This window comes from Malaya genurostris, chromosome 1, assembly GCF_030247185.1.
Source record: "Malaya genurostris strain Urasoe2022 chromosome 1, Malgen_1.1, whole genome shotgun sequence".
Classification (NCBI taxonomy): domain Eukaryota; kingdom Metazoa; phylum Arthropoda; class Insecta; order Diptera; family Culicidae; genus Malaya; species Malaya genurostris.
Genome location: NC_080570.1, coordinates 18,753,697 through 18,778,254, shown reverse-complemented (window position 1 = coordinate 18,778,254; position 24,558 = coordinate 18,753,697). Strand labels below are relative to the sequence as shown.

Here is a 24,558-nt window from a genome sequence, read left to right as displayed (position 1 = left end):
TTGAATGATATATCTTTTACCTTAGCTGCAGCATCGAATACTAATCTCGGTTTTGGTTTATTTTTTCCTTGAACAATGAAATGAGGTAAATAATATGTTCTTGCTTCTGGTTTCTTCAGTTCTTCTGATGTTAATTTCCTTATATATCCTTTCTCCTCGTAATCATTAAACGTCTGGATTGCCCATTTCTTTAATTCGATGTTTTTATTTAAACCCTTTTCCATTGTTCTCAATCTATTCATAGCGTTGTTGTAGCTATCCGGGAACTGGAATTGATCGTCTTTCCACAACAGCCCGATTTCGAAACGTCCGTTTACATATTTCATCGTGCTTTTGATTATCTGTTTAGCACGCTCGTCTGATTTAGATTCTGGTAGCTTAGCAACTGTTTTCACGCCAAAATTTTCTGTGGTGAAGTAATCATGCATCATACGATGCAAATCGTTGTCCTCCCTATGAATCATAATCTGTCCACATTCAACAGTTCCACTGATATTGCCGTAGATAAGCCAACCTAATTTGGTTTTAATAGCTGTTGGCTCACCTTCTTTTCCAAGGCGTCTATCAACTGGATTCAATAGGTGAGTATGGTTCAGCCCAATCAGTATTTTTGGCTGAACTTCACTGTATCCTTTTACAGGCAGATTTCTTAAATGTTTATACCGGTTTTTTATTAACGCGGTATCCAATGATTGAGTAGGTAATTGCAGTTGTTTAACTGTCCTAACTCCTTTTAGCGCGTAGGATTTTTTTCCTTCTCCATTTATCCACAAATGGACGCGTCTACTATTATGCTCGTCTCTGGACACATTTTGAGTCCATTTCAAACGCAACGGATCGATCATGCCTTTGAGCTGAAGTTTATCAGCGACTTGCTCGTCTATCAACGTCAAAGATGATCCTGCGTCCAAAAATGCGAAAGTATTCAAACTTTGTTCTCCGTTTTTCAACGTAACGGGAACGATTTGGTAAAATATATTTGATTTAGAATCCATATGATGATTGGATGATTCTACATTTCTTGATTGCCCTGCTTGCTGATTTTGTTTCGTATTATCGTCGTGAATCAGAGGATGATGAGTTTTTTTGCATCCGTTCTTACTGCACTGTTTCTGTTGTTTGCAATTCCGCAGTAAATGGCCAGAAGATTTAAGACAGCTCAAGCATATGTGCTGCTTATACGCGAACTGGATCCTTTCTGAAACGTCGAGTTTCTTGAACTTTCCACAGTTCGGCAATGAATGAGTTTCTTTGCAGAAGCTACATTCTGAGTTTATTTTGTCGTGGAAATTTACTCGAGACCTTTTCTCATTAGGATGAAAATTTGCATTCATCATCCTGGCTGTTGCTGCTTGTGGCTTTAGCCACTTACTCAAATCCTTCAAGGTAGGGGTTCTTGTATTTGATTGAAGTGTTTCTATCCATTTCACTTGTACCGCATATGGTAGTTTCATCATAATGTCACCGATCAACCTATGATCTTGTAGGTATGCATCCTTTTGCATTACCTCTACGTTTGCTACCAAATTTTCTAGAGCATCCGCGAGCTCTATGATAGCTGTTCTACTTTCCTTTCTTATTCTTAAGATATCCGAAAGTAGTTCCTTATATACGAATTCTGGTTTACCAAAATTATTCTCCAAGCGTTCTATAATTTTAGGTACGTTCTCTGAATTCAGCATTAGTTGCTGCACGCATCTTGCTGCATGTCCCTCCAATACATTTTGAAGTCGGGTCAGGTTCTCCAAGTCCGAAAAAGCTCCAGCTTCTGTGGTGCTATCGAATATTTGCTTGAATTTCGGCCATTCCTTGGTCGAACCACTAAATTTCGGCAATGTCATTAATGACTGCCTTTTCAGATAGATGATCCAATTATCATCTGACCGAAACTGGTTACTCGAACCTGGTTCTTGTTTCGGTTTCTTAGAGTCCAGTCGTAAGTTATTCAGCTCCATTAGTTCCGTTTCAATTCGTCGGCATTTAATGCAAGCCCATCTCTCGTTGGCTGCCGGAGTGATTGTGACGTTCGCACATACATTGTGGAACCACCTGTCGCAATCATCACATTGGATCATGTTGTCACGGGAGTTCTTCTCCGTGCACAAACGACAATCTCCATTGAGATTGGTGATAAATTGAACACCGGTTGCCATTTTGGTGATTTTCTCTGGTTATGGGTTGCTATACTCGCCGTCGATTGAGCTTCTAATTTGCAGTAGTCACGTGTAGCGAGAATCGTCGTACGATGATAGCGATAATTTTTCGTCTTACAAACCCGCTGCACGATCTTAAGGCGCCGTGCACACCACAAATTTAATCAAAAAGGAAAAAGGCGTCCAAGAGTATCTAACTCCTCTCTGGAGCCACCAAATGTTAGCCGCACTTGTGGGTTCTTCCGCGAAGGAAAGAAGAAACACCACGCTAACTGTTAGAATTTCGGGCGCTCTTTCAGATAGTGGATTTAGACGTTTGCTTAAGAGATACTACGTTCAGTATTCTAGTCGCAAGTACAAAATTGCACACTGAAGACGCTTTCGGATCGTGCGGTTGTTTTCGGATAATAACACTGACACCGTGATTTAGACTTAGACTGAGACTGATCTATTAAAACGAAAGAACATAATTTATATACAAATGAACTTAATCTAGTACATCAAAAATGAGACAGATAGTTGAATCAGTTTGGTTCTTTTTACATATACATTCATATTTCGGCTCTACCGAACATCGTGACTGAATACATTATCGTGTTCCTTTTCTAATCTTCGATGGTGCCTATATGACCAACCCAGCTAATTCGGTCGGCCCTTATCTTAGTTTTGGGTCTGAGCTGAGCAATAAAATTATCGGGTACTGAGCCCTAACAGCGTGTCGGCTCGAACGAATCTAATCATATAAGGAGGAAACGAAATATACAACTCGTGTTTATTTAGGACTAGCCGACCTATTGCAATGCTATATTTGAACAGCGTTTATGACTCAAGGGTCTGTACATTTTGTTTATTATTGCTCAGAGTTTACTCTTTGTCTGTGGTGCACATTTTTATCTGTTGTACAGTTCTACATTTTGAGTCAGAAAATGCTTGTGCGCATCTTCGTAGACAAATTTGAAGAAATGCGCGCTTATTGAATGAAATAAATTCTAATGCATTAATTGTGGACTAATCGTAACGATTGTCATCGTTACACCAAGTTTATCATTCAACTCTTAGTATAAAATGATACCTGAAACCTTCGACTCTCAAACAGAATTTTAAAGTACAAGAAAACCTTTACAATCACGTCACAATAATCGAAATAGAATAAAACAAAGATAATATGTCACTTGCTCATACGGCCATTTGAAAAATCAACCGAGAATTGTTTAAATTATTTCAGAGCTCTACTGAAACTAGCATGCAGCAACTTCCATGCGAGTAAAATATTGGTTTGCATAAAACATAAATTCATCTGTGAACGGTCCTCTGTTTTCTGCTGTATGTCTTGTAATGGAATTGATATCCGCGATCGTTAAACAAAGTATTACTATTAGTCTATGAATTTACAAAGCAGGATTAAACTAATTCAACTAGCGGTGAAATAGTTCAATTGCATTTTAACTCTATTGCAGGTGAGCAACAAATTAACAACTGTTGTTAGAATAGTTGTAAAAGGTGTTGAAATTACGCAGCGTATTTCCAGTTCAGTTTCAACATCCAATAGTGAGTCATAAGACTTCCGTAACGTTCTATTGATGGAAATTAGGTTTAAACATATTTAATAGTTATTTTGTTCGATATGGGTTTGCTTCATTACTTATCAATGCTGTTAACATTGGAATAATATTAAAAGCAACTGATTATTTATTTAACGATAAAATGTGTGGATTAAATATTTATGTTTTGCCGTGATTTCTTTGTTTTCTAGAATAGTACCCGCGCGTTTGTGTTGTCCATTGCGTTCGAGGTATATAAAGTACCTTGCTAGTGTACTCCCAGTACTGTTTACTTGCATCATTCGACAATGGCAGATCGCTTAGCTGGTGGCATTCAACCGGTTGAGAATCCAGATCAAGAGGAGCATCACGAGTTCATTCGAACGGCATTAGCCAGCAGTGATGGACATGTTGGACGGAGTTACAAAATCATCCGAAGCACTCGCCAGGTAGTGGCCGGAACGTTGCATACTTTCTATATCAAATTTGACGATGACGATACTGCGGAGATGTATAAAATCACTGCCTGGAGTCGCCCATGGCTGAAGGAAAAGGAACCGTCCGAGGCGCTCAAACTGACTTTCGAGAAGCACGTTGAAAAAACTGACTGATAATTCCTCAGGAGAGGAATGTTTTATATGTTTAAAGTTGATTTATATTACTATTCAATGAAATAATTTTGAAGTGATTGTTTGAACTTGACGAATAATAAAAATGAATTTTTAATAACAGAGAACTAAATGAAAACAATTGGTTTTGATTTTGTTACAAATGTTTTTATTGACATTTTCCCGAATTCTATTGTTTTATAGTGAAATCTAGAATTTCACAGTGAAGAATAAGTTGTTATAATGTTAGAAATAATTGATATAGAAAACTGCGTGCTTAAATCGTTGATTCGTATATGCTGGCGTACCGTAAAAAAAAACTCATTTGTATTCCATCAATCTAAGTAAAAGTGCACGTAGTTTGCGTGCTTCCAGTCCAATTGTCGGAGGTTGTTCACCAGTTTCTTCCAGCAATCCCGAAAGCACTGAAGGAATGGATGAGCCGTACGACTCGCATGTTTTCAGAAAGCTAATCGTTTCTTGGATCGCTATCGACGGTAGGACAATGGTCTGCTTGGACAGTCCGGTAAGCAGTCCCAAAACGCACCGCTTGACATGAAGCCACGTATCGGCACAGAGTCTGGCACCAGAACCACCATCTAGGGCATGTGCAATTCTTGACAAACCAAATTCGTAGTTACCCTTGGCACAGTACAGTGTGCCAATGACCAAGTTCACTATACACAGATGTAAACACTGTCCGTTGGTGGAACCTTTACGCTCTTCTGCTCTTTCGACCTTGCGCATTAACTCCTCTGCTTCCTCATTCTGCGATGTCATGATATAAGCTACGCAAAGATTAGCCAAAACCGAGGCGGAAACAGCGAGTATGTCATCATAGTTCTGTCTAACGATTGGTTCGTAAAACGCAGCGGCTTCCTTGTAACGATCGCCTCTCATAAAAAGTACGTGAGCAGCATGTAAACGCCAAGTAGGGGTTTCTGAACAAAACTCTGCACTGGAACGGAACTCACGCTCTGCCCCTTGAAAGTCATCCAGACGCCACGGTATCCAGGCTCGAGCCATCGCTACCGGTAAATAGCTTTCCAATGCAGATTCGTACTCGCGAAGGGCCATACGTAATGCGTTCTGATCGGGAGCTGATCGGCATTCTTGAACCTTGGCAGCCAGCGATCGCAATCTACCTCCAATACTATTCGCTAGAACCCCAAGTTTCTGCTCCGCTTCCTCCGGTGTCGACTGAGCAGTAATGAGAGCATCCAGGAGGTCGTACAAGTATGGGGAAAGATATTTGTACGTTAAATGTGTATGTTCTGCGAGAATGTCCGCTGCTGTATCGTACATCTCATGTTTACAGCAAAGTAAAAGTAGGTTTGCAAATGTTTCCGGTGGGCATGTTGGAGGTCCTAGTTCCAACAAGAATGCTAATCGTCTGAGACCGGCACCTCCCCCTACAGGATCAGTCAAAGCCATATTATGTAAAGTGACAGGATCTAATTCCGGCTCTGAACGTGGAGGCAGATCGGTTAGCGCTTCACGAGCTCCTTCGACTAAAAAGGGTTATCCGTTAGATAGTAAATTACATTGAACCGAAACCTTGTATTACCATTTCCTTCTTGGTACTCAATGGCAGCTTTCAAGTTGAAAGCCTGTGCCAAACCGGATGCAGCTAGAGCCGGTGGATTACCAATGCTTCGTGCTCCGCCTTCAGTTTCCGTCTGAGCACCCACACCCAACTCCGGATGATTTCTTATTCCACGTTCAACAATCTCAGCGATGTAGTTCAAGGCTTGAGAATTCTCTTTTTTACGGTAGTGACATAAAGCTGCATTGTAGGCGATATGCGGATTAAATCCGCCGGCTTGCAAAGCCGACCCGTACCTCTGCAAGGCATCTTCGTACATGTTAGCCTGATAAAGCAGACACCCCTCGTCGTTTTTAACAGCAGCCTCCTGCCCGGTGGTCTGTCGCTGAAGTAGCAAGGACTGCGAACTGGAATAATCCTCGTTACCATAAGCTATAGCTGACTGTAGCTGAAGCACTTTATCTTTCAAATGAGGGGCCTCCAAAGTACTAGCTATTTTCTGAGATTCTTCGAAAAGTCCTGCTTGAAAGAGAGACTGGGCAAAATAAAGTTTGTACTCCGGAACGTCCGGAACCAAGTTCACAAGTTGCTCGTAGCAGTTTGATGCTTCAATGAAATCTTGCATTTGGTAATAGCAATGTCCCAGCAGAGATAATCCAGCTCGTGTTGTCGACACCTCCGGGATAGTATTTAGAACGTTAGTTGCTTCCAGAAACCGCTCTTCCTTGATCTGAGAATAAAGAACATGGCTACTTTTTGATGTGATTTTCGTTAAATGATGCGTAAATCTTACCATAGTGTAGATGGATTTAGTGTATTCTCCATCACGAATAAGCATATTTTGTGAAAACATACTTTAGTAATTGGAAAATAAATAATGAACAGGTAGATTTTCACGTCTTATTGATTAAGCAAAATTTGTGTTAACGTTCTTGTCGTCATGGCAATTGGTTTACAAACATGCAACACGTGGCCGAGCTAGTTACTATTCGGAATCAGGCGCATAACGATCATACATGGAATTCGGCAAGGTAACGCAACAAGTTTCATTATAAAAAGTACGTTTATAGTGATAAATGATTAAATATTTACAAAAAGTTGAATTTCAAATTATTATGCAACCAAATTATAATTCATCGAAGAGTCTTTGATTTCGGAACAGGCGCAGAAGGGTTTTCCCCTTTGTAGAACGTTTTCAGAAGCTGCATAGCTTCATCCGCACGCACGCCACCTCGGATGGGTATGTCCGTTTCCAGCAGTGTCGGAACATCAAGCACAGTGCAACCACCGAAACGATCATTCCGACAGCCGTAGATGATTTCCTTGACGTGTAAATTTATCAGTGCAGCAGCACACATAATGCAGGGTTCTACGGTGACCACAACGGTAACCTCTCGAAACACGTCTTCATAGCTCAGTTCGTTCGTTCTGGCATATTCGAGCACTTGATCAATGCAGATAAATTCAACATGACGTGTAGCGTTTTTCGTCTCGTTCACACGGTTACACCCACTGGCGATAATCATGTTACGATAAATAAATACACAACCGACCGGGACCTCCTTAAGCTGATCGGCTTGCCGCGCTTGTTCCAATGCCTGTTCCATGAAATGATCCATTTTTGTTTTACTCTTGTTCTCAATGTGATTGTTCAATAAAAAATTATTACAGAATCAAGCTTTCAGATGAGGCATAATGCCATTATCTTCTAGCCACTGTAACGCTTTATCATGCCAGTTAGTATTATTCAAACTACGAGGACTTGGATGAGGCATGCATTTAAGTTGAACACGTGTCGGATCCAACAAGTTCTGTTTGACCAATGTTTTAACACGATCTTCTGTGTAACGTCCCACAGAGATAATAATCAATGGATTGAATAATTCCAGCGCTGATTGAAGATACTCAGTACAAACCTGTTGCATACGTGTTTTTGAGGCACCCTATAAAAAAATGAAATTAAACTCTGTATATCTAATCGTTTTACAATACCTTAAATTCAGCCGGAGTAATGTTCCTACCGCTAGCATGAAAAAACGCCAATGGACAAATATTAAACACAAAACAATTTCGAAAAAAGTTCTCCGGTTTTTCGCAAATCTTTTGGTACAGACCCCACCACCTCTGGCCACTTTGTTCAGCGCGTGTACAAGCGAATCCGTCCACTGGACGAACAGACAGTTCGGAAATCGGTTTCAACACCTGACCACGCAGTTGCATCCAATCCCGGACTGCAGGAACATATCCGAACGGAACCTGGAAATGGGAAAATTCAAACATCATTTGTATTTGCTTGATCGTGAAGCTATCACCCCGGTTTGACACATTCCCCATGGTCCCGGATTCATGCCAAGAAACAGTATAGGTTTCGGACCATCTAAATAGCGCTGCATGTACGCTAGATGAAGTTCAACTGCGTATTCTATCGGATCATACGTAGCCACTGCTCCAGCAGGCAATGCAATTTGCTTTAAAGCATCACAAAGCTGCAGTTCGAGCTGGTAAACACGTTGCCATAATGGTTCGTGTTGTTCCGCCACCGAAGAGTTCAGTTCGCTCGGTAAAGGTTGTGCATCACCGGTCGCAGGTTGTAAACTATCGTCTTTCGTTGCCGGTTTCACTGTCAACAGTTTCGGTTTGGGTTCGTTGTTGAATTGTATAAGAGAAAATTCGGATGGTCGAGTCGCTTCCGGTTGATCGGGGAGCGATAGTTTTTTGCGCAACATCTTTATGTTCTTCAGTTATCAATTATTACCTTTGACAAACGCACAACTAAAGCGAAATACACAAAGTCACAAACTGGTTGAACAGCAAAAACAAATTGCGGTTCCAGTCACTCAATGATTTCATTAGTCACGCAACAACAGGAACTCATAAAAACAAGGCACTCACGAATCAAAATTACGGGAATCAGAGTCTTCGTATTAATCAGAGTCGCGCGAAAAAGTGAAACAAAAAAGAACTTTTATTCAGTTCTTTTTTTTTAAAGTAGGGCGAAACTAGTAATGACAGTATATGGAGAAAAACAGCAATGAATGCTTTGTCTTTGGATTCAGTTCCTATTTAGGATTATTCCTTATTTTCGATCAATGTTTTATTAGTTGGACGTATGCAATCGTATGTTCTTAAAGCGTATGCAAATCAACAAAATGAGAGTTAAACCCAAGAATCTCAAAGTAACGAAAAAACAAAATCATTCACATTTATGTCGTTTTCGTTTTTAAACTGCACTACACCGGGGCAGTGCTACACCATGGCATGAATAAACGAACGAAAATAATGAAAACGTAAACAGTAATTCCATTGCACAGAGTTACACCGAACTTTTGATGAGTGCTACACTAGTGGTATCGGTGCAGAAAAAGTGTAGCACTGGTGTAGTGCAATTAGGTTTTGCACGATGACGACACAAATGAACTGCCGATGAATCAAGTTCATCTTTGACAGTTGCCGTGTACTTGTTTTGATTTGCGATTGCAAGTTAAAAATTGAAAAAAATGACGAAAAAGTGCCTGCTAAAAACGTATTCCACAGTGAAAATAACTAAAAAGATTGCCCTGTATGTGTTTCCAGCATCAAGGAGCGATATATGTATGAATCTGTTGAGTGTTAGGCGACTTGCAATTTTTACATTCGAACGATGAACTTCTGATGAACTTTTGAACTGTAAAGAAGTACACGTCGACTGTCAAAAAAAGTTCATTCTGTTTATTTTTGTGAGGTTATGTCATGTTCGTGCAAAACCTAATTGGTAAAAAACGAACGGTTTCAGTGCATCTTTCGCTACACCGGTGTAGTGCAATTTAAAAACGAGAACGGCATTAGTTGTTTTATTCACGCATGTAACTGGTTTGGGCGACCCGCATAGCGTTTTGGCTACCTGGGCAGCCATGGCCACCAGACGGCTACCAAAACTGATTCAGTGACGGTTGTCAAATCCAAATTGACAAAACAAAGTCGCCTGTATCTAAGTAAGCCGAGCGTTTTCGACTTCTCACCTTCGCTGAAAATGTCAAAGATTTCAATGTGGAAAAATCCTGGTGGATACGGTTGTATCGTTTGAGTTGTATATCTGGCAGCGGTGAGGCAGTCGGTCACCAGAATGTCTGCCAGCCATATTTTTCCAGCTGGCAGCGTTTAGTCAGTCATCTGGCAGTCATGCGTATGCGGGGAAATGCACCGAACAGTTCAATATAATCCATATATTCACAATCTGTTGGCGTCCTACAAGTCACCACTCGTTAACGTTCAAGGCATCAGAAAAGACATTGCATTTTAGCAATTTCTTTTCTGATTAATTGAATGTCCCTTCTGATTTGAATAAATTTTTAATTATTTAAATTCCTTGGCTAATTTTCAAGTTTAGAAATTGTTAGCAACAAAGTAACACGAATAAGAATGTGCCTGGTTTGAAAAAAGAAATTTCATGGTGGAAGTTCAAATCAGTATTTTTATGAGATCGAGATTAAAATAAACTTTTCAATAGTTTCGGATGGTATAAGTATATTTTTCAAGAATAAAATTGTTTGATTTCACCTAAAAGTTTGGATATTTTCAACCATTCAACCTAAAGCTTCAGTTTGAATCAACATAAATATTGGGAATAAATATCCGTCGGATAGATGAATATCAACCGGAAAAATACATCAAAACAAGCACATTTTAGAACAGTTCCACAAATTAGGTAGACAGAGATAAAACTTTTTGAAATATGGGACATCGGACCGCCGCTTCATTTGTCTTACGGGATAATTTAGGAAGTGTTTTGTTCCTTATTTTGCTAAATATATGCTACTCATGAACAAATTACGTCACACTCTAACGCTCGATATAATTTCAGTGTTGGACAAATTATTGTGTTGAGCTGAGTTGAACCACTGTTACATGACTTTAAAACATATTTGATGAACTTCGTACATATCAATAATTCCACGACAAAAGAGCCTAACTGCAAATGACAGTTTCTCTTTGTTAACAAAGTAAGGCTCTCATTTGCAGTTAGGTCCTTTTATAGGTTAGGTTCTCCAGTAAGAAATCTTACAAATGTATTTCAAATTCATTCAATATTGGTTTCGGTTCCGTCTGAAGCGATTTATTCAGCCATCTGACACCAATGTGTTAGCACCTGCCATCTGAAAGTACACCGATTACGATGAGCCCCTCGCGTTTTGAGTCCCTCGCGTTTTGAGCCCCAAACACTGCAATGTTTTGATACTGATCGCGACTTTCAAATTGTGATAATTACTTCCACTTGATGTCTCAAAACAAAAAAGGTAAATTGTAAAACAATTGCATTACTAATCGCTTATTCACGTCACCTTCAGCTGATTTTGAAGTTCCGATTTTCATTTCATCAAGATGGCGTCGTGACAAGGCCGGATTTATTGGAAGTTGGATTGACCAATGGCCTACGAAATGTACAGTAAATCATTCTACACTTGCACGGAACCAATATTGAACGGTTTTGAAGTACTTATTTTTAACTTTCTACTGGGCATGCAAAATAATGCAAGGGTTTGCTCCGAGAGTTGATTTCACGCGGTTTTTGTGATAACGGTCAATAAACCATCTGTCAACATCCACTTTTGAAAAGGATTGCAGGCAAAAATGAAAAATAGAGTATCTATTTTAACACCAGACGAAAGAGAAACTACTATGACTTACTCTCAGCGAGTGCCGAGTCTTTCGGAATTCCTCTTCAATATGAAGGTGGCTTATAGGCCGTTATCACAATAAAATGCGAGCTTTAAATTCATGAGATTAGGCATGGTATTTGAGTTATATAATAAGATCGTGCCAAAATTTGAATGTAACAAAACTTACATAATTTCAAGATTTAATGATTGAATTGTTGGTAAGGTATTGAAAAAACTATTAGATACTGATTCGAATTCGCCTATTCTCAGTTAATAAGTTTTAGATTAATGAATTTGGGATCGGTCATAAATCACTACGTAGTAATCAAACCAAGGTTTTGTTTTATTGATTTGATCATTAATATACTTTTTTCCTTCAAACAACACGTATACCTAGTTTAACTCACATTTCATCAAAATTCGATTTTTGTTCACCATATCATCGCCTGGTTGATTCTTACGAATATATCCTCAATACAATATAGAATAAATTGTAAAATGCATGCCTTAAAATGTATAACAGAAATAAGCGTTCGTTTAGCAGTTTATAGATCAGTAGTAATATTCAATCACACAATCGCCTTGCATTCTTCATTCAATTATTGTGATGTCGCTTGTTTATCTATTACAGTTACATTTGTAAAAAAAAACTTCGACTTTTGCAGATCGGCGTTGGTATATAATGTCCTACAAATTTGAATGATTGACAAAATACAAAGGGATTCTAGCCAAACGAATCATTTTATTGTATTTATAGTAATGTCGAATGAAGCGATAGGATTATTATCTCGATTCCTTTTAAGAGTGTAAATTTAAGATAATCATAAGTAGCGAAATTATTATTCAAATACTCAAATTCATGTATGGAAATAAACTAGATATAAATTAACAACATTGAGTCCGCCGAGGTAAGTTTTTGTTTTTTTTTCTTTTGTTTCCTTGAATTGTAATTCCGTGTCTTAGAAAATATATGCAATTCTTATTTGTTTCGCCTGGTAATCACATAATTTATTTCCGTCTTGTTATCGCTATAAAATGTAGCTCTCTTAATAGCTTAATTCATGTATGTATATTTTACTTGTCATTCGATATACTAAAATAGCGTTATTTTACTCGAGAAATCACATATCAATTTCATTTTTGTCGCAACGACCTGCGTCATCTTTGTGTGTAAGAATTTGTGGATGTGGTTTGGTTTGTATTCAACGCCTGTAGCAACTCAAGTAGTTGCTTTTGTAAGGGCAAACTTAACACAATATTTTATTTAAAAAAAACATGGGCATACTTTTTGTGAACAATATTCCTTTTATGACTTATTTTCGTGTTATTTTTTATCAATGCTTTTTAAAATTATAACTAAACTGAATTGAAGCAGAAACAAATATGAGGTGAAAAACTTCTCTCAAATATTGAGAATTCCAGTTAAGCTTAACTAGATGACTATGTTTTCCGATTACCGCTAATGTAGATCAATATTAGAAAAGAAATATTATCAAATTATTCTTATGCAACTGCTACGAAAAGCAGCTCCGGTTATCGCTTAGTGACTATGACCTGCATCACCATGCAAAAAGCGGATGCAGAGAAATAAAAGGAACCGGATATTTAATCTTCATCGGGATGTATACCGTTTTGTTGTATCGTGCGAGTTTCGTCCATCGGAAAGGATACATCCTCACCTACCAACGGCAGTGGCGGGTTTTCCACTGCACCAAAAAGCAAGCCGAATGGTGCTCCTCCTGGTTGATCTTCTTCATCTCCGCTCATGCTGCTGGAACTACTAGCGTCATGGTGTTTCCCATTGCCATCGCCGTCATCGTCATCTCCGGTGGTACTCGAACTGGATGAGGTCGAGCTGTCCGATTCACTATCCTCACTGCTCGTACAGGATGAACTATCCATCCGCTCGACCGGATTTCCATTGTTTCGTGGGGACGATTTAGCCGACAGGACCATACCGATGCGGGACGCGTGCTCGAGCTGTCGGCGAAGCTCTGTGAATGAAGACAGACGAGAGAACTGGTTACAACATCTCAGGTAAAATGTTCACATCAGATATTCAAATTTGTCGGTACTAAATACGCATTTTTTTCATTAGGATGAGTTGCGAAAATCAAATCCATATACGTTCTGCGATAGTGCACACTTGAACGATGTCGTAGTCAATTACAAACAGAATGGAGAGAACATGATAAAATAGGACCAATCATGTTCTGATATCTAGATGTAATAAACTCACTTTTGATTACACGGCACCATTCTACAACCACTGAATCATTTGGAAGCCATACTTCTCGATGCAGCTGAACTATCATGTGTAAAACTAATAATATGCTTGTGGTGTTATCTGTTTCTTCTAGGTTATTTTTTCCGATATTTCATGCTACATTAAATTTAGGGGAAGGTTTCGGTTGCCGGAACCCCACCGTAACTTTTGACAAAAAATGTCATGTGTGTGTAATAGCAGCACGTTCTTTTTGTGCGGAATACCAAAGCAAACAGATGCTTGTACTTATTGCTGCGCTCAAAACAAATTTTAATTGCGTGAAAATCAACACAAAAGTTTTTTCTGACATTTTTTTTATAGTATTATAAATTTAAAAGCATCAATCGAAAAGGTGAGTGGATTGAATATTTATGAGGTGAAAGAGATCTATTTCGTGATTTAATACCGGATGCTATCAAAATTTTCGCAACCAAAGATTTTTTTGTCATTTGCTAAATGTCTACCAATATCGTTTACCAGCACCCCAAGGTGTTCGGTTACCGCCACCCCATTCATTTCGACAAATCTCTTACTATTTTCCACTATTTATTCACTACTGACTGGAACAACAAACTAGTATGATCAAGTATGATATTTACATAATTATCGTTACAAATGAAGTCAAGAAGACAAAAAGATAAGTGAAGAAGAAGACAAGAAGACAAGAAGACAAGGAGACAAGAAGACAAGAAGACAAGAAAACAAGAAGACAAGACAAGACAAGGCAATAAGAGAAAAAGACAAGAAGACAAGAAGACAAGAAGACAAGAAGACAAGAAGACAAGAAGACAAGAAGACAAGAAGACAAGAAGACAAGAAGACAAGAAGACAAGAAGACAAGAAGACAAGAAGACAAGAAGACAAGAAGACAAGAAGACAAGAAGACAAGAAGACAAGAAGACAAGAAGACAAGAAGACAAGAAGACAAGAAGACAAGAAGACAAGAAGACAAGAAGACAAGAAGACAAGAAGACAAGAAGACAAGAAGACAAGAAGACAAGAAGACAAGAAGACAAGAAGACAAGAAGACAAGAAGACAAGAAGACAAGAAGACAAGAAGACAAGAAGACAAGAAGACAAGAAGACAAGAAGACAAGAAGACAAGAAGACAAGAAGACAAGAAGACAAGAAGACAAGAAGACAAGAAGACAAGAAGACAAGAAGACAAGAAGACAGAAGACAAGAAGTCAAGAAGACAAAAAGACAAGAAGACAAGAAGACAAGAAGACAAGAAGACAAGAAGACAAGAAGACAAGAAGACAAGAAGACAAGAAGACAAGAAGACAAGAAGACAAGAAGACAAGAAGACAAGAAGACAAGAAGACAAGAAGACAAGAAGACAAGAAGACAAGAAGACAAGAAGACTTCTTCTTGTCTTCTTGTTTTCTTGTCTTCTTGTCTTCCTTTCTTCTTGTCTTCTTGTCTCCTTGTCTTCTTGTCTCCTTGTCTTCTTGTCTTCTTGTCTTCATGTTTTCTTGTCTTCTTGTTTTCTTGTTTTCTTGTCTTCTTGTCTTCTTGTCTTCTTGTCTTCTTGTCTTCTTGTCTTCTTGTCTTCTTGTCTTCTTGTCTTCTTGTCTTCTTGTCTTCTTGTCTTCTTGTCTTCTTGTATTATTGTCTTCTTAACTTCTAATCTTCTTGTCTTCTTGTCTTCTTAACTTCTTGTCTTTTTGTCTTCTTGTCTTCTTGTCTTCTTGTCCTGTCTTCTTGTCTTGTCTTCTTGTCTTCTCGTCTTCTTGTCTTCTTGTCTTCTTGTCTTCTTAACTTCTTGTCTTTTTGTCTTCTTGTCTTCTTGTCCTGTCTTCTTGTCTTGTCTTCTTGTCTTCTCGTCTTCTTGTCTTCTTGTCTTCTTGTCTTCTTGAATTATATAGACGGGCGAACCGATGAATATGTAGAATTAATCATGTAGCTTTCGATATCAGGTCTCACAGTAGGCAAAGCATGAAATTCACCAATCGTACACAGCATACATAAGCAGTGTGTTGTTTCACTCGGGTCACTATAAGGTCCAGCATGTCGTATCAGAAGAATCGACGAACACATTTTTCACAATTACACATCGTTAGACGGTTAGTAAGTGTTGAAATGCGTGTATTTGTATTGTTACATGATATACATAGAGAAAGAATAGGGACGCAGAGGTGACATAATAGAAATCACTGACTAATCAGTGACTAACAAAGTCAAATGGTGGATGAATTCCAGAAACAGTCCAATCTAAAAGCATAGAAACACATTTTTGTTGTTTAGAGTCAGTCACAAATACGACGGCAGTTTTTCATCTCTCGAATCTTGTGCCTTCAAATCTCTCCATTCTACATTTCTCTCTGCTTCTCTCTGTTCTGCTGTAAAATCTTTAACTTTTCTCTACAGCTCTCGCCAAACTGAATCTTGAATCTGTTTCTTGTTGGATGTTGTTAACAAGTAAAAATTGTCTTTTGATTCATATCGAGAAACATGAACTATATTACTGAAAATATGTTTAACAATAACATTGTATTTATTTTAATGGCATATTTTTATCATCTTAAAAGGCTAACGCAGACCTTAATTATGTTTAGGCAAAAGAACCGTAACTCTATGCGATTAATTATACGCGTGGAACGTTAGAAAGTGATTTATTATAGTCACTTGTAAAAAAAAATATATTTGAACAGCGCAAAAACTCATGGTTTTGAGGTTAATTTTTATTGTTTACAGCTCAATTTAATTCGTTGATTTTCGTAGTGTACCGTTCTTAGCATAATTGTCCCACGAGTAGCGAAACTCCCATAGAACGAGGGGCAGTTATGCATAAGACCATGGGTCAATTTACTTGGATTCAAATACCATTCAATTCCACAGACAAAATTTAGGTATGTCTTGTGGTTGACGGAATCTATTTATTATGTAAATTATTGAATGCATTGTAAATTTCCATTCATATAGAAGTTCAAAATGCTTTTCATCGATTTTGTAAATGTAATGATGAGAACGATTTTCGATGTGTACGGGAGCAGATAATATTAACGAATTGCGATATGAAGTACATATTTTCACTCATGTTTTTTTTTATTAATTGAAATAATTTGCTATACTCTCTGAATTTTTACTGGTCACATCACCAAATTTAAAAAAGAAATAACAATCGAACTAAACACTTTTTCTGCCCCACCAGCATTGACAGAAAAGAAACGCAAGATAGTGGGCCAATTACTGCTGCAGCCGATAAGCCCCTGCCTTTTATTTTTCTTACCCCCATGACCTATCTGCCATCCCGCAGAATAATGCATTATTCGAAATTACATTCGCCGCCGCCACACACTTACCGAGATTCTCAGCGGTGAGCTCCCGAACTCTATCCTCCAACCGCCGCCGGTCCGAGCCTCCCTCGGTCGGGTCTTTGGTCGCTGTATTACCCGCAGCACTTTCGGTTTCCTCCTTAAGCGCAAACGATTTGGCGGCGTTGTACCGCCGCGTGACTTGCTCGAAGTTAGCCTCGAGCTGGAGGTATTCCTGAATCAGCTGGCTTTTACTCAACCCTTCGAGCCGTTCCGAACGCGCGTCCTCATACACGCTGGAGAATTCCTTAGTCAAAAATTCCTCTTCATCCTCTGGTAGTGAGTAGAAATAATTTTCTTCTGAATCTATAGAAAAACTAGAATCACGAGTTCTACCTGATGGAGTTAGGACATGTGGCATGTGGTCTTCCATCAGAAAACGGTTGGTGTTGTATGGCACTAACAGTGGATGATCCAGCTGACGGAGAGGAGCTATTAACGGAATCACACCCCCACCAGTTGACCCTAGTGTAACTTCGGAACGTCGTTTGCGTAGGTTAGGTACCTGGAACTTCCACGGACTCTTGCTGAACGCTCGCTGGCTTGACGATCGTTTGCCACGCTTAGTTTTACCGCGACGAGTTTTCCGTCTGCTGCTGGACTTTTCGCCAGAGCTGCGACGTTTTTCACCCGGTGCATCTGCTCCGTTTCCACCCCCACTACTGGACGATCTTGTCGAACCACCAGCACTGGACGTTGCTAGGGCAATGTCGAACTGATTCCCACTGGCGGAGTCGTTTTCATCAACGAGCATCGTGCCGGTGGTCGACGGATCAACTAGCGGCGCTAGTGTCAACACGGTCGGCTCAGATCGTGTTTCCGATGCTGTAGTACACTCGGTTGCCGCTTGTAGCGTCTCAGTAACCGCTGCGGTCGCACACTGTGTTGGTGCGACGTCATTTTGCTTCGCCAGCAAATTTTCTTTTTCTCCCGTATTTATGGCATTTTTAATCGACATTTTGACTAATTGTCAATGTGTTTAATCTCTCACTGAAATTTTTCACTTCGTGTCTACAGCACTGGCCAAAATTCGTTCACTTTATTCAATAGCACTGATTCCTTGCAGAAGCGAACAGTTGTCGCCATTTTTCACCCTCAAATGGTACCACTTGGAACCGGTGGTGGCGCACTTATACAAGCAAGGGTAGGCGAAAGAGAAAACGAAACGACCACCAGGGTTGTATCCAACGGTATGTGCTCTAAAATCACTTTTCAATCCCCACACAATGCCAACTCACACTTCCCACCGTTTGACACGGCCGACAATGAATACCGAACCCCTTGCCAGGTACACCACTGGATTTCACTTCATAAAATAATCACTCCGTTGCTGTTCTTCTTTCGTCGCTGCTGACTGCTGACGATTTTCCAAGTCTCGATGTCTTTCCCGTATATGGGATGTGGATGTATAAGTAGAGATAGTCACTCTAGTGCACTCTGGAGCAGCATGTTCTCACGTACGTTTCTCGATACGAAATGTGCCGTTCGGACCAACGGTGATACGCTCGTACCCTCTCGCGCTACAGCTCGTCTAGTTGTTCGTGGCGAAGCGGGGATCGTGTTCGGCTCAGGCAGTGTCCATATATTACGAGAACTGGTTGGTTCGACCAATAAAGTTTACGTATTTACTTTTAGCTTACATTGTTTGATGCGCATAGTAACCAATTTTTTCGGGAATTTTTCCAATTTGCAACTTTCCGTTTAAATAATATTTTAATACGACAAGGTTAATACAATGGCGGGAAATGTTTTTACCGCGTAGCCATCGAAATTGAGAAAGCTTTCACTAAGGTGATCAAACAAATTTAATGAATGAATTTTTTGAACGGAAAACCGACAGTTCAATAGAATTCTCCTTTGAACACAGTTTCCATTCGAAAATCAAAAAAGTTACGTTATTTCTGTACGCCACCCATACTAACGTGTTTTGTTTTTCATTTCTTGCCACGGCCTGGTCGCATTATATTTCTGTTGGAAACGTTTCGCGGCCGAATTTGTCAGTTGCCTCGATTCGAAGATATCCAATCACTAATCGCCGCTAGTGTTTTATAAAGTCAAACGGATTTCATATACAGCATTAACGAATTTATACCCAAACTTCTCGCGAAGTTTGCCCAATGTAACGAAAAGTTATATCAATAAGAACAACATGGGCCTTTAGTATAAAGCAGAGGGTAATTTTTTTTGGCTATCATTATTTTACAAAATTATTCCATTACTAACTGAAAAACTATATTTTTGAAAAATGTTTAATTTCGTTACCGTATTTCCAATACAATAGCAACGAACGGGGAAAAGCATGGTTAAAGTTTGGCCTGAAAACATTCACCTGACAGCTCAAATTACCGATTTAACTTAAAAAAAGAGTTAAAACATAGTTTTATATCCTTGAGTTTTCTGGCAACTGAACCTAAAGAATCCAAGTAGCCATCCAGTAAAAAAACTTTTTTTTTTCTTGCTAAGATCTCACTCTAGCCGTGAGTACGCTACACTGCTAAAGGGTGATTTTTTAAGAGCTTGAGAACTTTTTTAAACAATAAAACGCATAAAATTTGCAAAATCTCATCGGTTCTTTATTTTAAACGTTAGATTGGTACATGACATTTACTTTTTGAAGATAATTTCATTTAAATGTTGACCGCGGCTGCGTCTTAGGTGGTCCATTCGGAAAATCCGCTTTTTTATCGACAAATTTTGTTCAGCGATGAGGCTCATTTCTGGTTGAATGGCTACGTAAATAAGCAAAATTGCCGCATTTGGAGTGAAGAGCAACCAGAAGCCGTTCAAGAACTGCCCATGCATCCCGAAAAATGCACTGTTTGGTGTGGTTTGTACGCTGGTGGAATCATTGGACCGTATTTTTTCAAAGATGCTGTTGGACGCAACGTTACAGTGAATGGCGATCGCTATCGTTCGATGCTAACAAACTTTTTGTTGCCAAAAATGGAAGAACTGAACTTGGTAGACATGTGGTTTCAACAAGATGGCGCTACATGCCACACAGCTCGCGATTCTATGGCCATTTTGAGGGAAAACTTCGGAGAACAATTCATCTCAAGAAATGGACCGGTAAGTTGGCCACCAAGATCATGCGATTTGACGCCTTTAGACTATTTTTTGTGGGGCTACGTCAAGTCTAAAGTCTACAGAAATAAGCCAGTAACTATTCCAGCTTTGGAAGACAACATTTCCGAAGAAATTCGGGCTATTCCGGCCGAAATGCTCGAAAAAGTTGCCCAAAATTGGACTTTCCGAATGGACCACCTAAGACGCAGCCGCGGTCAACATTTAAATGAAATTATCTTCAAAAAGTAAATGTCATGTACCAATCTAACGTTTAAAATAAAGAACCGATGAGATTTTGCAAATTTTATGCGTTTTATTGTTTAAAAAAGTTCTCAAGCTCTTAAAAAATCACCCTTTATATGCCTACCTATAGCCATGTTCTATGTGCAGTTTTAGCATGACTTACAAATGTTTCGTGTAGAATTGTCCTTCAATAAGTCAGATTTATTAGCAAGGTAATGGCTGAATGTAAGCTGCAAAAGTGTGTCCTGTAGAATGTTTATGTTTTATGAGTAGTTCTGGATTATAAACGACCCATCCTATAGAACTGTAGGTGCAAGCAGCTAGAATTGTGATTCACCATAACCTTACTGTTCTACTAATCTTGGTTCTAACATTATCAGTAGAAAATAAATCGAATCGGTGAAACTTCTGCGTCACAAAGTAATTAATATTTCTTTTGACTCAATTATTGTCAACCATATAATTAAAAAACAAACTTGTTAATGGCTTTGTGATTGAACGAATGCTAAATTAATAATTGTATGCATGATTACCGCGAAAAAAAACTTTCTCGAAAGTTGAAAAGCAGTTTGCTAAACGTCGGAATTGACTGGATTCAGAATGAAACCATTCAATTTTTTTTACCGATTGCTCGAATTGTAATACAATCGAATACAATATCTTTGCTTTGGCTCTAAGAAGAAATACCGGATAAAAAAATATTTCGAAAATTGTTCAATATTGCTGTTATAGCGACACAAGTCAATCTTTCTTACAGAGACAACAGATCTCATTAATTAAATAATCTCATCATTAGTAGTTCTTCTCAGCAGCTGCTCAATACCATCGACGTTTTGAGTTTTTTTCTCACAAAAATCGCTTATTGACAGCCAGTAAGAAGTTCCTAGAAGCAAAACTTTCAATTTAAAGCAGGTGGTAGCAGAGACATAACTAGATGGCGTGAATACGGATAAAACTGGCACACTACTTTCACACTTCTGAACATCAGTTAGTTAATCGATTGTGGGAATTGTACAAGCTTTCCCCTTCTTCACTACGAGAATTTAAAACGATACACCCACACTAAAGCACTGATGAGTAACATCAATGACATACAATTAAATATTATGAAATAATTTTCATAGTTCTGTATAGTAAAAAAGGAAGACATACACTTTAAAAACCTTCTTTATTCAATATCATACGAAAAAAATGTAATGAAAAATAACATATCTGACACCACTTGCACACTCTGAAATCATCAAAATCCAAATAAAAAACAGCCGAGAAAAAAATACGAAACTTTTCTAATTCTAGAATCTATCAGACTGTAAACCTTCACTTAACTAATTTTATTCACTTCCGATTTTCATATTTCAACAGATAAGTAATTCTAATAGTTCTTTAGATAACATTTGGAGCCATTAGAAGGGCTGATTTTGCATAATATTCCCCATTGTTGTTCACTTTTCGTTGTATTTGGCTTCAATGCAAACAACCAGCAGCTGGATAATATAATCGCTCTTGTTTGAAGTGAAGTTGCGGCTCTGTGAACGTCCCGAAATTGATTATATACTGAAATGTTTCATAAATTGATTATCATATTTCCGATGGCGTTAGATATTCACGATCAAAAACTTATCACTTTCTCAGAGGATAAATTTTGAAAAGTTACCCCATAGTAAAATAAGTCGTATTCACGATAATAAATATATCTTAGTTTGAAAAACATAAACCAAGTTTATGCACAATCGATCAAATTCTCAATTTTATAGCTTTCAATCACTTTTTTCTGATGGCCAATACAGCCATCTAAGGAGTGTATCGAAAAATAGTTAGCAACATTGATTATTGAATAAAAAAGCGAAAAAAACATATGTTGATATTAGTTTTCGATATATTGTCGAAAAATTACATTTTTTTTACATTTTACTGATTATATTGAAGAAAATCCTAGTTTCTGTGAAACGCTCGCATATTGGACTTGACATTATTCATTAAATTCTGCACAGTTACTTTTGTGACTTTCCTGGTGGCAGCTGTCCAGTTTTTTTTAACTCCTGTATGTTTTGGGACACTGAAAGTATTATTTAAAAACAAACTTACTAGTGGCGTTTTTCCGAAAGTGCCGCTTGACAATTACCCAATACCTTTCAATTGGCCGAAGATCCGGGCATTTCGGAGGGTTTATGTCCTTTTCCACGAATTGCACATTATTTTTTGACAACCACTGTAGAACGGAGTTGGCGTAGTGGGCTGAAGCCAAATCCACCAGAAGAGAGAAGGAGCCTTATGCTTTCTGCACAGTGGCAGCATTCTCTTCTTCAAACATTCTTCCTCGTACACCTTGGCGTTAATTGTGCCCTTCGTGAAGAAAATCGACGGCCGCAAATCACAGGTACAAATTCTGCCCAAACTTTTTCATCGCCACCGTGGTGTCAGCGTCGTCCAGGTCCTTGTACACCGATTTCGTATAATATTAGGCTCTCTGACAGCTCACTTACAATCACAAATGTAAATGAGATTGGTTTGTTTTCATCAGGAAACGCATGCATTAAACACGATTCATACAATCAATCAACTTCCGTCGACGTCCAGATTATTTTTATTAATTTTTTTAGCCGAATATTACTCACGTATCCGACGTTGAAATGTTCCGTGAACTTGACGTAGTGTCCTTTCATATGAATTGCTCACAATTAATGTTGTTGTTCCGTAATCGTTCCATGCAGGCGATAGTCGCTTGATGCTACGTGTGAATCGCTTTTACATATTGTTTTGTTTTCATCAGGAAACGTGTTGGCCATCCATTTTTCAGTAGGGCCGCCCATCATTTTTCACCGGGCATAGAAACCTCAATTGCGGTCCGGGCAGCGCTCGTGAGTCTTCTTTGACGTAGGTTTCGTCGTCGATCAGGATGCATCCGTCTTTATTCTGTAGAATCCGGTTATACAGTTTTCGCGCTCTTGTTTTGGCCTGAACTTCCTGTACCAGGGACTTTTTGGCAGCTTCTGTTTCTTGTACGTTTTCAGGGAGTTCCGAACTTTGATCCGTTGAATCATCCCGATGCTGGTGTTGAACTGCATGGCCAAATCCTGCGTCGACACCGATGGGTTTTTCCTGATGTACTCAACTACTTTTAGGTCCCGGCCGGGCTGGCTGGGACCCGTTTTCCTACCGGATCGGGGAAATCCTTCATGGAAAGGGTCTTACCGAACTTCTCGATAATATTTTTGACTCTGGTGTGGTACACTTTCACCCGTTTTGCAATTTCGTTGTACGGGACACCACTTTCTGAGCACCAAGTGTGCAGAATTTTCTTTCGCGTTTCCGGATCAATTCGACTCATCATTGAAACGATAAACCGTACCGAAACCAATCGATTGCGCATCTGTTATTGACATGTAAACAAACATGTCACCGCAAAACACGCTGCAAAAAATTAAGCCATTTCAGAGTAATAACTGTTTGAATGTTGCTAACTACTTATCGATACACTCCTTAGTACAAACTTTTTCGAAAAAGATGTGTAAAGCATACAAGTAACTCCGTTAAAAATCACCGTTGCGCACGCCTTTGCACACATGAATTACCATTGTGTGAAAGCTCGAACGCAAGAGCTCATAAGGGATTACTGGGCTGCTCGAAGCGCCTCTGCAGGAGAATTGCTACTTGGTGATTGTTTTTTAAAATAACCGTTAACTTTCTTACACAAATTGAAAATTCTACTCGGATGTCTGTTCTTGGTGCTATTTCATAGACGATAACAGATGTTTCGTATAGATCGATGTCGGGTAATGACAAATAAGACTGGTGGTTCGAACTACCCCGTGGTTAGAATTTCCCTACTTTCTCCTACTAATTCGTACTCGGTTTAACATTTCAAAGCTACATAGACATACAGGCTCGAACAACAGTTTTTCGAAAACCGGTCAAAATTTTAAATTTACTTTACGTTGAAAATAATGGGCTCGCTACTGTCATCTACTCGGCCATGTTCCTCTCAATCTTACGAAACGTTCCATTTCGCTCCGAAACCATTTATGATTAAATTATAGAACAAACGAAGATTCATAATTTAATGAGAGACCAAACTGAACAAGTTTGACAATGACACCAGAAACGATTCACGCGTGATCAGTCAGAAACAGTGTTACCACAAAGATACCAGCAAAAAAATCACCCTTTATAGCGATTGGTACA

The 24,558-nt window shown here is 38.9% G+C and overlaps 4 protein-coding genes across 5 annotated transcripts; all 4 read right to left on the bottom strand.

Moving 5' to 3' along the window:
- Positions 1-4,490: 4,490 nt before the first annotated feature.
- On the bottom strand, positions 4,491-6,781 carry LOC131434210 (tetratricopeptide repeat protein 30 homolog). Its single transcript, XM_058600867.1, has 3 exons — positions 6,642-6,781; positions 5,870-6,578; positions 4,491-5,813 (listed from the first exon to the last, which is right to left on the bottom strand). The coding sequence occupies exons 1-3, from the start codon at positions 6,699-6,701 to the stop codon at positions 4,624-4,626; spliced, it is 1,959 nt and encodes a 652-aa protein (XP_058456850.1). The 5' UTR covers positions 6,702-6,781; the 3' UTR covers positions 4,491-4,623.
- A 111-nt stretch (positions 6,782-6,892) lies between these two features.
- Positions 6,893-7,467, bottom strand: LOC131434229 (tRNA-specific adenosine deaminase 2). The gene has a single exon (XM_058600884.1). It carries the CDS (start codon positions 7,465-7,467, stop codon positions 6,982-6,984), a length of 486 nt encoding a protein of 161 aa, XP_058456867.1. The 3' UTR covers positions 6,893-6,981.
- Positions 7,468-7,521: 54 nt separating this feature from the next.
- On the bottom strand, positions 7,522-8,690 carry LOC131434220 (single-strand selective monofunctional uracil DNA glycosylase). Its single transcript, XM_058600876.1, has 3 exons — positions 8,161-8,690; positions 7,841-8,104; positions 7,522-7,791 (listed from the first exon to the last, which is right to left on the bottom strand). The coding sequence occupies exons 1-3, from the start codon at positions 8,572-8,574 to the stop codon at positions 7,522-7,524; spliced, it is 948 nt and encodes a 315-aa protein (XP_058456859.1). The 5' UTR covers positions 8,575-8,690.
- Positions 8,691-11,820: 3,130 nt separating this feature from the next.
- On the bottom strand, positions 11,821-18,530 carry LOC131434193 (protein HEXIM1). Of its 2 annotated transcripts, XM_058600856.1 has the most exons (3): positions 17,404-18,530; positions 17,056-17,340; positions 11,821-13,478 (listed from the first exon to the last, which is right to left on the bottom strand). In XM_058600856.1, exons 1-3 carry the CDS (start codon positions 18,023-18,025, stop codon positions 13,090-13,092), a joined length of 1,296 nt encoding a protein of 431 aa, XP_058456839.1. In that variant the 5' UTR covers positions 18,026-18,530; the 3' UTR covers positions 11,821-13,089. The 2 variants fall into 2 exon arrangements, with proteins under 2 accessions (XP_058456839.1, XP_058456833.1); XM_058600850.1 differs by having other exon boundaries at positions 17,056-18,530.
- Positions 18,531-24,558: the final 6,028 nt, after the last annotated feature.

Excerpts from the sequence above, each read along its gene's own strand:
- LOC131434210 (XM_058600867.1), bottom strand. The coding sequence starts at position 6,701 with ATGTTTTCACAAAATATGCTTATTCGTGATGGAGAATACACTAAATCC. Across the intron at positions 6,579-6,641 it reads CTAAATCCATCTACACTATG|ATCAAGGAAGAGCGGTTTCT; the intron begins GTAAGATTTACG and ends CTTTATTCTCAG. Across the intron at positions 5,814-5,869 it reads TGAGTACCAAGAAGGAAATG|TCGAAGGAGCTCGTGAAGCG; the intron begins GTAATACAAGGT and ends AACCCTTTTTAG.
- LOC131434229 (XM_058600884.1), bottom strand. The coding sequence starts at position 7,467 with ATGGATCATTTCATGGAACAGGCATTGGAACAAGCGCGGCAAGCCGAT.
- LOC131434220 (XM_058600876.1), bottom strand. The coding sequence starts at position 8,574 with ATGTTGCGCAAAAAACTATCGCTCCCCGATCAACCGGAAGCGACTCGA. Across the intron at positions 8,105-8,160 it reads GGGGAATGTGTCAAACCGGG|GTTCCGTTCGGATATGTTCC; the intron begins GTGATAGCTTCA and ends TCCCATTTCCAG. Across the intron at positions 7,792-7,840 it reads TTACTCCGGCTGAATTTAAG|GGTGCCTCAAAAACACGTAT; the intron begins GTATTGTAAAAC and ends ATTTTTTTATAG.
- LOC131434193 (XM_058600850.1), bottom strand. The coding sequence starts at position 18,025 with ATGTCGATTAAAAATGCCATAAATACGGGAGAAAAAGAAAATTTGCTG. Across the intron at positions 13,479-17,055 it reads GCTCACCGCTGAGAATCTCG|AGCTTCGCCGACAGCTCGAG; the intron begins GTAAGTGTGTGG and ends CTTCATTCACAG.